The 17,588-nt window shown below is 38.3% G+C and overlaps 1 protein-coding gene across 1 annotated transcript in view; it reads left to right on the plus strand.

Annotated features, from left to right (window-relative positions):
• Window positions 1–17,588, plus strand: part of thada (THADA armadillo repeat containing) — a 129,669-nt gene that overhangs the window by 47,367 nt on the left and 64,714 nt on the right. Inside the window, exons 27-28 of the mRNA XM_024296872.2 lie at window positions 5,135–5,266; window positions 15,403–15,571. Coding sequence (XP_024152640.1) covers window positions 5,135–5,266; window positions 15,403–15,571 — 301 coding nt within the window. The remainder of the gene's footprint in view (window positions 1–5,134; window positions 5,267–15,402; window positions 15,572–17,588) is intronic.

Raw genomic sequence — 17,588 nt, forward strand, 5'->3', positions numbered from 1 at the left:
GGCAAAAGCCCCCGACAGCATAGCTCCTGAGATCACTCAAGCACTCAAACCCCTCTACCACGTTAAGGTGGCGGTTCAAAGAGGGGCAGAAAAACTAAAGTTCCAGTTTTTGTTTTATTGACGGAATACTAAATGGTTTTCTACATGTTTTCTTACTTTTGCATTTCTGTCGGTTTCTGTTTCTCTGTCCTCTATTCTTCTTCAGCAAAGTCCAGTTTGGGGTAAAATAAACCTGCCTCCGTCGTGTCCTGCATGTTTATCTCTAAAACTATTTCAGTTCAGTGCCCACATTCAAAAGAGACGGTCTCATCTCGTCTGCTCCTACCTCAGCTTGTAAGGAAAACTGCTTTCGTATCACATTTCAAGAGATTCTCAAAAACAGCCCAGATGATTTATTTGTCTGAGTACAACTTAAATGGAAATTGAAGACTTTAGTTTACGTTGGAGCTTTTTTTTTTTGTCCGCCTCTGTATCTCCTCATGGATCTGTTTGGGAAGAAATAAAAATTCCCAATCCCCCCCCAAAGAAACAAGCCCTTTTTTCATCAAGCGCCCAGATGCCGGATTAGATTTTGGAGTTCAGGGAGACTTTCATGGCAGACCTCTGCAGAGAATTGCGGCTGCTCTTAAATGCCGAAGAGCCTCTTTTTCATCCTGTCAACTGTTTCTGCTCCAGCTGTATTTCAACAAGGCCTAATGTGTTTGCAGTTCCCCTCCATCTGCCCTGCCCGCGAGCATGACATCACATCCTGTCCCACTGTGCTTGGCTGAACTGCCACTTTAAACACATTTGACCAGCTACTAATTGGCTGAGATTACATTTCCCATCCCAGCGATGTATGTACGTCCCAGCGGATGGCGGTGTGTGTGTGTTTTGTCGGGCGCAGTAATGAAAAGCACACGTTGTTTTTGCAGGGGGTGTGTTGTTCTGTATCCATTCTATGAGATCCTCATGACCAACAGCGGTCTGAAGGACACGCCGCTCTTCTTACACCCATTAGCAGACTTACAGACCTTCACAGAGCTCAGCTGCAAAGCCGCCCAACAATGTAAACACACATTCTTTCTCATTATCTTCAAGAACCATGCAAATGGCACATATAGAGGTAAAAAAGCAAAGGAATACATGATGGAATTTCAATCCCTCTCCGTGTGTTTTTTCCGTCGTCTTCCAGTGTGTCAGAGTGAAACTGGAAGAGAAAGTTCCACTGAGCTGGCAGGTTTCACATTCAGTTCAAGAACCGTGTCATAGTGTGGGTGGGTTTATGCAGGTAGGGGAGGTATTTTGTTGTTTTAACCCACTTTGAATCAAAGAAACCAGGTTGCCATTATTTACAATCGAAAACGGTTTGCCCATTAAAAAAGTCACTTCTTTGCTTGGTTTAGTTGAGAAGCAAAACTTTGCTTTAAAATTAAAGATATATGAACAATGTGACCACTGTTTGGGTTTTACAAAATCACACCTGTTCCCACATACCTCTGAGTAAACAATCCAACTTCCCAACTAAAATAAATACACCAAAACTTTTGTTCCTGCGCTTTTTGGGGGGTATATTTTATGTAAGCTCCTGTGGTTAAATTCAACTTCCTGTTTTATGATTTTTTTTTTTTTTTTTAAGATGAATACGTTTAAATTATTTTTTTAGCTCAAGTGATGCTTTAGTTTTCCCTCCATCCAAAGCAAAGCAAACTTTAGCTTAGTGTGAAATCACCCTAAAGGAAACACACAAACACTTTGGTTCACACATTATTTCCTAAAGAAAAACACTGTGATGATTCAACACGAACGATACCATTGGCTGCAAATGAGAACTGGACTGAGTGACCCCTCCCCCTCCCTCATATTCCAAACAGGAAGTACCCTCTAGCTCCAAGAAGCTAGAATCCCATTAACTTCTATGGAGAAATAAACAGCGATTACTCACCCATTCTATTTGTCAGAATTCATTGGATAATTTTTTGATAGTCCAATATTTTTCATGATAATTTTTATGTTGTGCAACTTTTTCAAGTTATAAATGAACCAATCTGGTGTCTCAATAAACGTTTGTAGTGTCGTTAAATGAATCTGCTTTCCAGTGGAAGGGGTGTGGACTTCCAACCAGCTCACTCCTGATTGGCGGGAATGGTTGCCATAGAAAGGATGACATGGATCAACTTGAACAAATCACTGTTTTATGATATCTGTATCATGAAAAAAATGGTGACCGAGTTAGTTAGGTTGGCATATCCAGAAGTAAACCATTTTCTATGGGTGACGTCACACTCACTCAGTCCAGTTCTCATGTACAGTCAATGACAGATGTGTTTCCTCTTCTCTTGTGCGTCACTAAAAGTCTTTTAAACCGAGTTACTTCTTATGTCACCATTTCAATGAGCTTCTCTATCATGTTCCAACTCAGTCTCAAAGAGAGTTGAGAGCAATAAAACTAGAATGATCACAACACAACACTTTAGGGTCACAACACAACCTACAACACTACACAACTGCCGATGTAGCCTCAAGGGGGCCCTCGTCTGGGTCTCCATGTGCCGGTCCCCAGCCCGGATACAACACAGGGTTGTGTCAGTTAGGGCATGCGATGTAAAACTCTGGCAAAATAAATATATAAATCAGTGAAAACTGATTTACTGTGGTGACCCACCCAACAACAACTAACACAAATTTAAATGACCAGATATTTTAAAAACTAAAAGTTATAGTATTTTTTTTAAAGAAAAAGTTCTGTTTGTTTAATGGTAAACGTGAAAATGTCTACAGGTTACTCAGTGTCATCTTATAATCTGCCTAAAAAAATGTGCTTCTCTTAGTTTGGTTTTTAGTTGGTTGGCTTCTTTAAACAACCTTCACAGATTTATTTATATTCTGATTAAACCAACAAACAATAAAAACACATATTTCTGAATAACAGTTTCCTTTATCACTGAGCTAAAATGTATTCAAAACAATGTTCCTCATTTTTATGTATTTTATCTTCCTGGAGTACACAATACAGGAATTATTTAACATCATTACAGTGAGGATATCAATGTCAGTCTATAAATAAGTATTTCAGTTAGTACTGGTAATGTCTTTGTGTGAGATGTTACTCTGGATGTCAACAGTGAAGTGCAGAGAAAATAGACCAAAATACTCCAAATTTGATAAGAGGATGAACTAAAAAACGGTTCTCCATTGACCTCTTTCTAAAAAAGTACTGATGTATTAAGGATGTGGAAGTGGTTTCCTGTCCCATTATCTTCACACCTGTGCTGTATTAGTTTTTACTGTACCGTTTCTGCCACACTGGTTGAGGGTTTTCTGATGCAAACATTTTCACCACTTATTTATGAACTTGTCACTCATGGATATTTCAGATCTTTTTGACAACCCAAAAAAAGTGTAATATATTATAGATATGAAATAAATGTATCTTTAGTTCCTTCTTAGAAGGTCCAAAGTGCTTTGTAACAAAAAAAGAAAACAAGTAAGTTCTGCCGCAGAAAGAGCAGATGAATCCTTCAATTTATTTATTTATTTATTGTTTTTTATGGCAGATTTACTTAGTTTGAGGAATTTCTAACACCAATTCATAGTTTAAGGTGATGACACCATGACTCTAATCCAAGTGGTCATGAGTTTGATGTCTGAAACTATGTTCAGAATCAATGACTCATTCAGTTATGGCAAATCCAGGTTCTAAAGCCGCAGATCATCACAACACCACCTCTATGTTTGATTGTTGCTGAGATGAAATAATGAATCGTTGGTTTTATAGTACTTTGGACATCCCAGGATGCACATTACAGAAAGTTTCTCTGTGGGTCATCGATTCAACACGTTTTCAGGATGATCCAGATGTTTTTGTCCAATCTGAGACAAGCCTTTGTGTTATCTTTATGTATTGTCTTTAAATAAACAATTCATTAGATAATTCATCTCTGTGGTATTTTTCTGACAAATGAATTCCATCCATGGTGATCTGCTTCTGTTATGACTAGGGGTGTTACGGGTCACAAAACTCACGGTTCAGATCATTTTTTGAAAAACAAGAAGATAAAAGCCTAAAATTATTTTTTGAAAAGCTTTAAACATATATAAAGTACTTCAAAGCATAAATACACACTCACACATCTTTGAACATTAACAAAAATCTAAAAACATGTAGTTTCTGTTTACATTTACATGTCTGGAGACCAAATCTACCAAAACAGAGAAAAGAATGCTGAATATGCAATTTTCCCTTGTACCTACCCCCACCCCCCAATGTCCAAATGAAATCTTACATGAAAAAGTTCTAATTAAACTTTTGTTATTTTTTATTATTAATTGTAGTTTCGAAACTAACTTTGGGACCATTTGAATATTTCAAATAATTATTGTTATCCATAGTGCATGTGCAGGTGAGGCACTGCCATGCCTGCTTTCCCTGGTGATTTTTGACCCTTTTGTCTTGCCGTACTGCCTTACCCTAACGGCACGTCCGAGTTGCAAGAGCACCGGCTTCGGGACAGCTGTGGCACCTCACTGGGAGATCTAAATAAATAAACCCGATCTCTCAGTTTCTGCGTCCTCCATGATGAGTTTGAGAAGATTTTGATGGAAGCTCCTCCCACATGCGGCAGGAACTTCAGGTTAGCAGACTTTTGGATAACCATCAAGAAGCACCTTTGATGCTTGTTTAGACAAAGACGTACAGTACATGAATTTGGTGCCAATTGCATTTGGTGTGGACAGACAATTGATTTTAAGAATGTGTACGTAAGCTACACAACTCGAGTGGGGGGCTGATCCGCAGTCCAGGTGTGCTTAGTGATCTGTACAGACCAAATATTTTCCATGATCCGTTACACCCCTAAAAGACCTACTTGACAAGACCTGGTTGTTTTCTTAGTATGTTTTTAGTTGATTGTTCACTCTTGATAATATATACTTCTGTGATTTCTTTATTCATAATATCTGACGTAAACTCTCAGAAGAAGAAAACATTTTTGTGATTCATGTGTGGAACGACAAAGAGAAATCCAAAGACTTTTCCACAGTTCAATGTTTAGTTCCTTTGTCTCTTGGAAAGAAACAAGAGAAGGAACGGGAGTTCTGCTTGTGTGTTTGCTGAAACGCGTCTCTGACCTGTGTCGTCTGTTTGTGTGTTCAGTGACAGTGGTCATGTGAAGCTACACCCCAGCCTGTTTTTGCTGCTGCTGGTGCTCAGTCGTCTATACCCCTCCCCCATGGACGGATCCTCTTCCCCTCTGGGACTGGCCCCTTTCATGCCCTTCATCATCAGGTAAGAGTTACACACAGGTACTAAAACATATCACTTAATTTGAAAAGCTAAAAAGATTTGACCTGTTTTGGTGCAACCATGTGAAGTCTCGGGCACAAATGGATCTTCAGTATGAACTGGTTGTGGTGTGAAGCATTGTGTGCTCGTCTGTGTCCCTCGCCATCATTATCAGGAGAACTGTGTTTTCCGTCAGTTCGCCCTCAAACACAAATGATAATAAGCAAGTGAAGGGTCTTTCAGGCACCTGCTCAAACAAACTTTCACAGAACTGCTGCTCTAAGTATAGAACAATTTACAATCAGGGAGACACAACAGCTGCAGTCTCAACATCACTTCCATGCCTCTGCGTCTTTTATCAGATGTTGACACAGGTGCCTGAGCTGCTTGGATGAAAATCCCTTGCATCTTGCATCCTTTTTCTCCCTGAAGCTGCGTGCACGAGCTCTGACTCGAGACGCTAATATGGCCTGATGCTGCTGCTCCCATTCCACTTGGATTCAGCTGTCTTATCTCGCTCGGCCTCTCGGGTTATGTGTCGTCTTGTGTTGCACATCGGCTGATTTTTATCGGAGTCCACTGGCTGTTTTCTGGGTAACTCTTTATGGAGACGAATGGGAAACTTCGTCCCAGGCGTCAACTCTGTACATTCTTGAGATAGGGAAAAATGCTAATATTTTCCAACCATCCTCATCCGGCTTTGCTGCACCTGCAAATAGAGGGACAGTTTGTATCTTCGTATCGTTTGATTCATTTGGCTGTTGGGTTTCAAGCAAATTTTGGCAAAATTAGGTGCTTCCAACAAAATGTAAAATACAGGCTGACACAGCCAAAGGTGTTTCGTAGACGGAAATACTGGAAAAAAAAACAGACATTTCCGTGGTAAGCCCTTCCTTTATGCAAAGTGACTAAACATAAGGTCATGTTTGATTTTGTGTAAAATTGTTAAAACCTAGAAGCATTGTAACCCTAATTTGATAAATCTCAAACAAAGATCTTATTTCATTATTACCTAAAATCCTTTAAAAAAAATCAGAAAAGTCGAACCGTTTTGTGTTTTTATATATAAGATATTTTAATTTTAAATATTTTATTCATTGCATCATGTCATACAGTCAGATAGTACCACACAGTTTGTTTTGGTCTAAAGCAGGGGTCTGGAACCTTCAACACTGTAAGAGCCATTTAGGTCAATTTATCACTGACAAATGTAAAAGAGCCACAAAGTTCTGTTTCACCCTTTTAGAAAATGACACACTGGTTTGTGTTATGTTTTAGTTGCTATTATAAATATGAATAAACATATTTTTTTAACATAAAACAAAAAAAAAACATTTTTTCAAAATATAATATAGTTTATGACTTTTGACAGGAGTTTTTTTTTAATTCCTTTCCAAATTAAAGACCCTGGTCTTAATGGGTCCATAGAACTACATTTAAATAAAATAAACAGTTTATTCTACCATTTTGTTCCATCTCCGCCAGAAATTCATAAATCTAACGAACCATAGTTAAATCAGATCTAATTCGGTTGCCCTTACCATATTTTTGAGCCATAAAGTGGATTTAAAATCCTTGAATTTGTTCAAAAATGGAAAATCTGTTTTATTTTCCAGTTTATGTATAAAATCTGGTTTTGCTTACTGACCTCAAATTTATTTTCTGTGGTAAATGACGGTCACAAATCTGTCAAAATGTTTAATTTTGGTAAATTATGAAGCCGAACCGCTTGATGTGGTCAGAAGCATTGTGGAGTGATACGTACTGTTCTTTGACTGATAAAATAACGTTTAAGTTGATTTACTTGGCTCTCTTTTATCAGAGAGCCACAATAGAGGGGTCAAAGGTCCACATGTGGCTCCGGAGCCTCAGGTCTAAACTAATGTTTAGTTCACTTCCAAAAATGATGATGGTAGATTCAAGCTAAGGAGAACTGGCTAACCTTAGTCCTCAAAATCCACCTCCTTGCCTTTTTACAGCCATTCATTGTGATGCGTCTTGAATTTCCTGATCCAGGTAATCAGCAGTGAGAAGCGTTCTTCTCCACAGATTCTTAAAGGAGTAGACGTCTGTTTTTTTTATTATTCTCTAAAACCGTTTGTGTTTTATTCCCAATATCGTTTTGGAAAATTGCCATTATGGGTATCTGGAATAGGTAGTTTGACTTTGTTTTTTTTTTTTAAGTTATAGCTTAACATTAGTCTTGTTTTAGGGTTGGTGCTGACCCATTTTAGTTTTTAATTTCTTAAAAGAATGACTTAAAATTAATTTATTCCATCACGGCTTTTCGACTTTGTCAGGAACCTTGATTTCAATTAAATTCAATTTTTATTTCTAAAACTCTCTGGCTGCAATTATGTCCTTTCTGGTGTTCGGATCGGTTTTGATCCGGTTATATAAAATAATAGTTAAACATAAATTAAAATCATTAGTGGATATCAGTCAAAACATTGAAAGACACCACCTACCAGGATGCTCATTTGTCCAGTTTAGTTGCAAAAAAAAGCACATTACAAGTTAATTTTAAAATAAATATTGATATATATATATATATATATATCAAGCAAATTAATTTCAGAGATGTGTTCTTTACCTTCAGTAAAATTCAAGCTACACTTTAGTTTTATTTATATGACTCTCTTGAGGTTATTTTTGGTTTTATTTTAATTTAAAGGGAAAAAAACTATTTTTTAAAGTCCCACAGGGAAAAAAAAAATATAAAACCAAATTTTTTATTAACCTTTGTGTTATCTTATGGGGTCCAGATGACCCCCAAAAAGTTATTTTTTTAATTGTTAACACGATCAACGTCATTCCAGTAGATTCTGAAGGAGAAAAGCGGCTCGACGAGCCGCTTTTCTCCTTCAGAATCTACTGGAATGACGTTGATCGTGTAAGCAGTTGAAGAGATACCGAATGTCAAAAGACTGTTTGTTATGTAAATATCACTGCCAGCATCTTTAATGTTAAAGGGTTAAATGGAATCTTATTGGATAGGTTTGTAAACCAGTTACCAATCAGAGTTAAAAAGCTTCAAAGAGGACTTAACATCAATCACATTATCTCAATCACTTCAAAGTTGGTTCCTGAGAGCTTGACTGCGTGTTTTAATAATCGGTCATCTAGTAAAATCTTGGGCTCGCTGGCCTTTCCCGGCGTCTGTTTCAGTCAGAAAAAGGAATGCAGCTCACACGTCCACCCAAATGAAGCCCACATGTTGGAGATGTTAAAAATAGCGTGGCTCTAACTTCTTTGGCTCCAGCCATTTTTCTCAATTCAAAGCCCTTCCTTCCCAAGCTGGTGTCTCTAATGAGGCTGATGACTAACTTCTTTTTTTACTCCATGATCTGAGCTAGAATCAGATGTTTTTTGGTGCAAAAGAATGATGATAAATCTAGCAATCATCGCAGTAAAGTGAAAGAAATCAAAAACTTTATTTTTCATTTGCTCTTACTCATCTCAGCCCCAAAGTGTTGTCGTAATGATTTATATTCTGCTATATCCACTCCAAGCATTTTTTTTCCCTTACCCTCAGTGCTTCCTTCACTCCCATTTTCTCAGTTTCATCCGAGCTGTCCCATATCTCATTTCTTTGGAAAAGCCAATGTTAGGGCCATAAACTATTGCAGAGCTTCAAAAACGGACCACCATCAATGCCGAATTGTTAGAGTTGTGTCTGTTATTATCATTTTCCTCTGGATGGAGACGAACGGTGGATCAGAAATGGGCCGTCATGAAATCCTCGCCGCATGCTTGACGATGCTGGAAGTGGTGTGAGAGTGTGTGCACACCTGTGACCTCTTAAGCTGAATCAGCAGAACCTGTTCAATTAATAGAAAAAAGAGTTTATCATTGGTGTGTTTGCCTTCCCTCTGCATTCAACAGAATGCTTTTTTCCATCGGAGGTTAAAATGTTGGACTGAAAGCACTTTTCTCTAATTCTGCTCAGGTTCTGCTCGGAGGCACGGCAGACCACTGATTGGTTCAAGATTTAAAGGATTATATTGGTTTAACTGGAAGCAGCCTTTTTCAAAAGATGAGAAAACATCTAAGTTTAGATCAGATTGAATCGATCAAACGGAGCGGTTCACACTTCATATATTGAGCTGGGAATGAGGTGACTGAAGAAACTGGTGACCACAGACACTCCAGTCGCCTCATTTTCACAAAATCAACAATCATGTTTCAGAGACCCGCTAGACTACAAGCTGAGTTGTTCATAAGCTGCATTATGTTTCAGTGAATTGAAAGAATAGGACACACTGGGATAATTAGAGCTGTTGCTGACCATCTAATCATTTGTGTTCTTAAGAGTTCTCTGTGGTTTCAAACAGTTTTTGCTGTGATTTTTTTCACATTAAAAACATATGTTCAGTTTTTACTTCTTTACTGTTGTTTTGCACAGACTAAAAATTAACTCCAGACGCTCAGTTTTAAAAGCCTCTTCAAATGTTTATATCTGGACTCAGATATTCTTTTAAAGTAGAATCTTAGTCCATTATAAGTGAAATACTTTCTTGTACTATTACTAGGGCTGGGAATCACTGGGTACCTTACGATGCGATACGATGCGATACGCGATACATGGCTCACGATATCGATAATATTGCGATACTGTGGTAATTGGTAAAAATCCTCTCTAATAACTAACAATATGTAGAAGAGCATGTTTTTTGGGAGAATATATCCCCATTTTTTTTTTTTTTTTGCGTAAACACAATCACAATAAACAACTTGTGTCTTTGACAAGCATTAACACCAACTGAATTTGAATTATCTGTCAAATTTAATGTTAACAATAGTAAACATGACCAGCAGTGCCACCATTTAGTGCAGAATTGTTTTAAGCAACAGAACAAAAATTTAAAATTAAATAAGTCAAGTGGCGACAGCTATCTACCTCCAAAGGAATGCCACACCAATGATTATAATGTTTTACAGTCTCTGCCAAGTGTTACCTAATTTTTTGTGCACTTTTCCCACATTTGAAAAGGGCTGAGCATCCATAATCGACGGCTGATTTACTCAGACTGTCACTTGAGATTATTTTTCCAATCTTTATCTATTTTCCATTTGGTCAGTCAGTAGTCAATAGGTAAAAATCCTAAAACACACATAATAATGGCGATAAATATGTACAAATTCAAATTATCTTACAGAATAGCAATAAACAACTTTAATTAGTAGTAGTTTATATAATTTTAAGTGCTTCAATTAAATAACAACCTCCCTAATTTTACAGTCAATTCATGTACTTTATTTTAATAAAATTTTTATTTAAGTTCATACGTAAAGTCCTACATTTTTCATTTAAGAATTACTTTAAATTAGCAAAAAGTAATTACATTCATTTGACTGCTCAACAGTTCTGCCACGCGACTCAGACGCTCAGCACAAATGTCTCTTCAAATGAAAACATAATTTTGATACTTGGTGAGAACCCATCGAGAATCAATCTCAGGGCTAAATATTGCGATATATCGCAATATCGATATTTTGCCACAAATCTGAAAGCTTCAAGTCAAGAAGATAATTTCCTAGACAGCTTATTGCCAATAAAAGACAAATGTGCAACCATGCTATACAGATTGTCATTTGAAAGGTTTGTAGTTTCCACAGCAATAAATGTCTTGCTTTGTCAAAAGATGAGTCCAGTGATGGGATCTCATCATTTCAGCTTTGAAGGTCAGAACCTGTTTTTTGTTCTTCAGGATGGCAGGAACAAGAAAAATACCAGAGTGACCAATAATAGAGTTTGTCAGAAACTTTAGGCCCCAAAATGCAGGAGACTGGGCTTAGTGGCAGAAACTTCAACATTTAATGAATAAACTTAAACATGCAAAACCTCATGAAGACGCAAAGCAATAACAAAGCAGATGACCCGACAATGAAGAACTGACAACTAGAGACTAAGACAAGAGTTTACAGTTACTACGATTTAGGTATATCGTGATGTATTTTGGTTTAAGTGAAGCGTATAGAATTCGTTTTTATTTAAATTTAAAGAGAAAAAACTATATTTTTAAGTCTCACTGGAAAAAAAACTAAAACCAACATTTTTATTAACCCTTGTGCTATCTTATGAGGTCCAGATGACCCGACCCAAGTAAAGAGGCTTTTAACTCTTTAACATACGGTAATTTTTTAATTATTAACACGATCAACGTCATTCCAGTAGATTCTGAAGGAGAAAAGATAGGGTTTTCTCTTTATATTCAAATAAAAACTGAGAATAACCTCAAGAGAGTCCTGCAGCCCCCACTAGTTTAAGCCCCCTCCCCCAGATATAACATTTTATTAGAATTCCTTATTCTGTTCACTGTGTTGTTTTTGTTTTATGCTCATCAGAGTTACCCCCTTTAGTCCTTTATTCCTGTTCGTTTACTTCTAGGGACGTAACAATTCAGTTAAACAACAATATTTGTTCACTTTGTATGATCTGATTCACTGAACTTAAATCATTTCAGGACATTTTTATCCAAAACTTTTTATCCAAAACCAACGGTTGTTTTTCCACATCAAAATAATCCAAAGGGAACATTATCAGAACATTCTACCACACTGCATGGTCACGTCTTTGAGGAATTCAAAGTGTTTACACACATTGGACTGCAATGATGGTTGATCATTTTTTGCTGCATCACTTGTGTGTTGTCTGCTGTGATGGTCATTTTTACCTGATAGAAGAATGAACCTATCGTGTCTCAATCCAAATGGTATTTTTATATATTGAAATAATCGATTTATCTCATTTTAAAAATTATTTTCTAATGGTATAGTTTTATTAACAACTTGATCTGGTGGGATTCATTCATTCATATCTATATATTGATTTACTTCCATTGTTTAGTCAGTTCTGTAATCTAAGGTGAACCTGACCACTGACCAGATACGTCATTTCATGAATTAGGAGTGTAACGGATCAGAAAACTCACGGTTCGGATCATGATAATTTTTTGGATCAGTAAAAAAAAAGAAGCAAGATAAAAACCTAAAATTTAAGCTAAATGCTATCTTAAATTGTTAACATTTTAATCTAAACGCTAGCTTGCCAGCTCAGAATAATCTCTTTTACCATTGGAAAAGCAAACCCATTTACAGGATAGTTAGACTCCCTAAAGCACAGTCATGGTTTGAACCTAAAATAAGTGATACTGAAAACATAGAGTTTTATGATGTGAGATTGAGGCCAGCTCGGTGGAATTTGTGCAAATCAGCATCACGCTCTGACCTAACTGTACTTAGCGTCCAAATGTCTTTGCATTAAAAATGAGTGACATGTGCTGCACTGATTCTGCTGGTGTGATGACCCTCATTCATTCCAGATGGTTTTAGACTGAAGGCTGTGGAGTTCCAACTGCCGCCCCCACCGGGGAGCTCTGGCAGGAAGAACAGACAATATTTTTCCTCCACGGTTACAAGAATGAGCAAAACAAGCCAAATGATTTGAACTCTGTCATTGCTTCGCTTACTAATTTGCGTACGTTCTGACAATGATCCTGGCACTTTTGAAACCAGTCTGAGCAGTCTCTGAGGAGGAAACGGCTCTCCCAGCTGCCTAAAATAAAGGCCAGATGAGCCTCATCCACGCCAGTCAACAGTCTGCACGCTGATCCCACAGGGGATGTTGCTGTTTCTAAAATTACACCCCTCCAAACTGTCATTTCCTTTTGCAGAAGACTTTCAATGGGACAAATTATCACAGATAGTTAACATATGGATCTGTGTTCGGGGTGGGAAGTCGAGGCTGGCCATGGAGTTCTGCCAGTCCTGGAGGTGCGTCTGTGTTCGTGCACCAAAAATTAACGAGTCGGGCGTTTAGAGCTAAAGAATGCTAATTGTTTTCTGTGTTAAATTCTGGCTTTTAGGTATTTTGCCTTCAAGGAGTGTGAGAGAGGAACAGACATGCCCACAGCAGGTGGAAAACCATTTGTTGTGACCTGTGGCCTCCCAACAGATCCCTTTGTTTAAAGCCTGTTTTAGCCACCTCTCAGTCTAATCATGACAAGAATAAAACTTGTTTAACCTTCTCACTCAGCGTTTATTTTAGACCTTTGCTCCCACAGCTGTAATGCGCCACTAACTCATAGAAGCCTCAAAGCTTGTGTTTTATCCCAGCATGCCATTGCAGTGATGGATCGCTGCTGCACGTTTCTCTGGAGCTCTCTGCTAAATTTTCCACAGTGAAGTTGAGCTGCTTTTTTGGCCTCGGAGCCCCTCTTTGATTCCACAACAAGCCTTTTTAAACGGTTTCAACTTTTTCCTCTGAACACATGTCCGTGTGTGTCCCGTTGTCCGTGTGTGTCCCGTTGTCCTTGTGTGGCCAGTTCTGAAGTTTTATTTTAGTTTAAATAATGACTGCCAGGAAGTATCAATCTCTTTATCATTTATACTGAGGGCTGCCTGATAGAAATTTATAATTGATGCTAATTTAGGTGCATTTTTCACTAAAGTACTTAAAAAAACTTACATGAAAATGGTGTTTTTGGAATTTTAACAAGTTATTGTGGCATTTTCTGATGATGGAAGACATATTGAAAGAAAAATAAGGTTAAAATAGCATTTTTTTTATTTATTTATTTATTTTATTAAAATACCTGTGAATGAATAAGTGATTAGGCTACTATTTTTTTGCTATTATATTACTCGTCCGGCCCACTTGAGATCAGACGGGTTGAAAATGACCCTTCACCCAAAAGGAGACCCCTGCACTATCACAAGGAAGCTCAGGTTTAGACATTTATTTTTAATGCTCAACATTTGTTACTGTGTTAATGTCTGAGCTGCTCCAGTCTGCATTTTGGAGATGTTTACTTCATCTACACCACTAATGAGAAAGATGGACACCAGGGATGTGAGGAGGCAGAAACCGCCAAGAGAACTTGATACATTTTAAAACTTGTCGTCAAGTTTTTAGGATTGTTTTTGCTTTCCATAGTGAAGAGTGTAACTGCAAACACAATTTTATCTAAATATTTTACAGCCAGTTGATGAAAGGTTTATTTAAACAACAAAATAACAAGATGAAGAAAAATAAATGCCATGAAATTTGCCTGACACGTGCTCTGTTAGTCTGTCGATATGACCTGATCAGACTTATCCCAATCTGAAAACAATCAACCATTTGAAGGATCGTTTCTTGAATTGTTGACCTGTCTGTTTCAGCACAGAAACTTTTCTCTGTAGCGTTTCTCTGCCAAATCTCCTGTTAGCTCCTGAATGTCTCCGTTCTCCATGTCAGCTCTGGCTGTGTTATGACACCAGAGGAAGAAAGACTATCGGCCTGTAATCAGCCTTAATTGGAACGTACACACAGCGGGACGAGAAATGCTGTCCGTCAATGGAGAAAGCTGAAAATGAGCGTGGGACGGAGACGGTCTGTGTGTGGGCAATAACAAAGCGGAGCTGAGCATTTCCTGGCTGGTTCGGTCATCATTTGAAAATAATTTGTTCTGGGTTATCGGTCATCTAGTGGCCTGGGAGCTGTTTACATCCGAGGGTTAGGTGTTAGCAGTGAAGGATACTTTTGAAACTGCACATGAACAAACCGATGGTTTTCTCAATCAAAAAGAGCTAATGTTTGGGAGTTTAAAGGGTAACCAAACCTTAAATCAACTTTTTTTGGTTGTTGATCTCTATAAATAGGGTTTTAAAATTGCTGTCTTTTGGTCGTTACCACATTTTTGACAAAATAAACTAGTTTCATTCTTGAAAATATAGTAAACAATCATCTGTGTGATGCCCTCTACACCTCTACACACCTCTGAATTGAGGTATTACGGTTACATTTTGTGATTGGTCAATCCATGTATGTTTCAGAAGTCTGACATCATGATTTGCAGCTCCAGTAATGATTACAGTCCAGCTCTCAAGCCCCGCCCCTCTGACTAGATTTTTTATTTTCGGCTGTGGGTGGAGTCAGCCTCCAACTTCCTGTTTGGTTACCCTTTAACTCCAACTGCAAAACAGAAAAAACTTGATAATCAGTCATGACAACAGTTGCTTTGATTGTTTTGTTCTTCAGACCAAAGTTGAAATCATTTAGAACATCTAAAGAAAATTCAAACATAACCGTGTATTGTCTGATTGTCCTTGTAACCTCAGCGGTTGAAGCTAACCTCGCTGCTCTGGTTCTGCAGGTGCGGCCGCTCCGCCGTGTACCGGACCAGAGAAATGGCAGCCCGCGCCCTCGTCCCGTTCGTGCTGGTCACCCAGGTGCCGTCCACCGTCGGTGCTTTACTGCAGGAACTGCCTTCAGGACCGGGACCGGGAATCCAACAGAACCACATTCACGGCACTCTGCTGCAGGTCGGCTCACTCTGCACAGCAGAGGGGTTGTTGCTCTTGGATATGTACTTCACTCACATTCACACACAGTAGATACACAACCCTCGTCTTTACAGGCACACACATGTTAAACAACACCTCATTGGTGATCCATAGGGTTTAAAATCAGCTCGCCTTTTGCAGCCTCAAGCCTTCTGGGAAGGCTTTCCACAGGTTTAGTGGGAGGGTGTTTAAGGAGATGTGTAAATCACGCCAATGAACACGTCTCCACTGCCCATGTGTGGCTTTGAAGCAGCTGCTGTGTCATGGAAACCCTATTCCACGAAACTCTCTGCAGTGTTCTGGAGCTGATCCTGAGGCCACATGAACTTTGGGAGCCTGTAGGGATCGACTACAGACAGTTAACAGCCTCCCAGCATCCTCTGACCACGCTCTGTCAGTTCACAGACGTAGCCAAAGGGAAGTCGTTCTCAGTTTCTAACTGGACTTGCACAGTAGCTTCCTATCACAGGACTAAACTAAATTCTTGAAAGACTGCGTATCTACTAGAGGTTGGAATCTTGAGGCACCTCATGATTCAATTTGATTACACTTCAGGAGCCAACGAGTCAATTATAAAATGATTTCATTATGAAACAATGATCAATGCATCCAGATCTACATTTTTTTATGTTTTTCTTTACTATAAAACTAGACCAATGTGACTTACTTTTCTCCACCAAAGAGCATTTTTAAGTACAGACTGGATCAGTAAACGTGTTTAACTTTTATTGAGAGCATAACAATTCTGACACGAAAAATATTTCACTTGATAATCAAAAATCTTTCACAGCATCAAAAGAGAAAAATGTTCCCTAAACTTAACAAGCTTTAAATAAGATAATGTTATCATTAGACCAGCTTTAATGAAACTCATGTCAAACACAATAAATAGTGTCTAGCTACATCTGTTCCCTACATTAACTACATCACTTACACACCGTGTGACTTTTATCCTATTGACCCAGAACACTATGAAGGCCTAAATGCCTCCAGACCAGGGGAGCTCATTCCTGGTCCTCGAGAGCTACCACCCTACCTGTTCTCCAAATCTCCTTGCACTGCTTGCTGCTGATTACCTGGACCAGGTGTGTTCATTCAATCAGAATGTGAAGACATCTGACTGAGCTAATCAGCAGCTAGCAGGGCCTGGAGATCTGGAAAACAGACAGGGTGGCGGCTCTCGAGGACCAGGAATGGGCAGCCCTGCTCCAGACAGTCACTTTAACTGAAGTCGCATAACGAGATCTGGAACGTCAGCGATGTTTATGTTCTTCTCAGAAATGTTAGAGTGAAATACGCTTTGGTTTCTTTTACTTTACATCAAATACATTTTTTGATTATTTAAAATTAATTAAACAATTCATAATCATTTATGGATCAGAATTGATGCATCCAAAAATCTACCAGCACCACTAGTATCGCCGATATATCGCAATATTTCATTTGGCGACACTTGTATTGATTTAAGATGTTGACCTGACGATATTTATTTGATTATTTCTGAGCGTCCTTTAGCCTCTTACTTTTATTTTCCACCTAAACCTCCGACCGCTAGATGGCAGCAGAGCACAATGAGGCTCTTTGAGCAGCGCCACCAATACAACAAATTAAATAAAATTTATGTTACAATTTTATTACAATCAAAGAGATATTAATAATCAGGTTGAGTTTTTTTTTTTTTAAGTCATACTCATTTAAATAAAAAAAATTGTTCGGTACAGTCTTGAGATAAATCGCCATATGTATCGTGAGACATGAATTTAGAAACGTATCGTATTGCCAGACTCTTGCCAATACATACCCTAGTATCTACACAAAGATGGATGGATAAGTCTGGTTCCATCTATTTATCTCAGCATGTGTTTGCAGAGCAAATGTGTTATAATACAATTTAGAATGTATTAAATATTACAGCGTAGCACACGTTGACTGGCCACACACGAGGGATTTTTTACCCCCCACTCAAAACAAAGTTGGATTTCAGTTTCATTCTGCA

The sequence above is a fragment of the Oryzias melastigma genome, linkage group LG15 (genome assembly GCF_002922805.2).
Source record: "Oryzias melastigma strain HK-1 linkage group LG15, ASM292280v2, whole genome shotgun sequence".
Classification (NCBI taxonomy): Eukaryota; Metazoa; Chordata; class Actinopteri; order Beloniformes; family Adrianichthyidae; genus Oryzias; species Oryzias melastigma.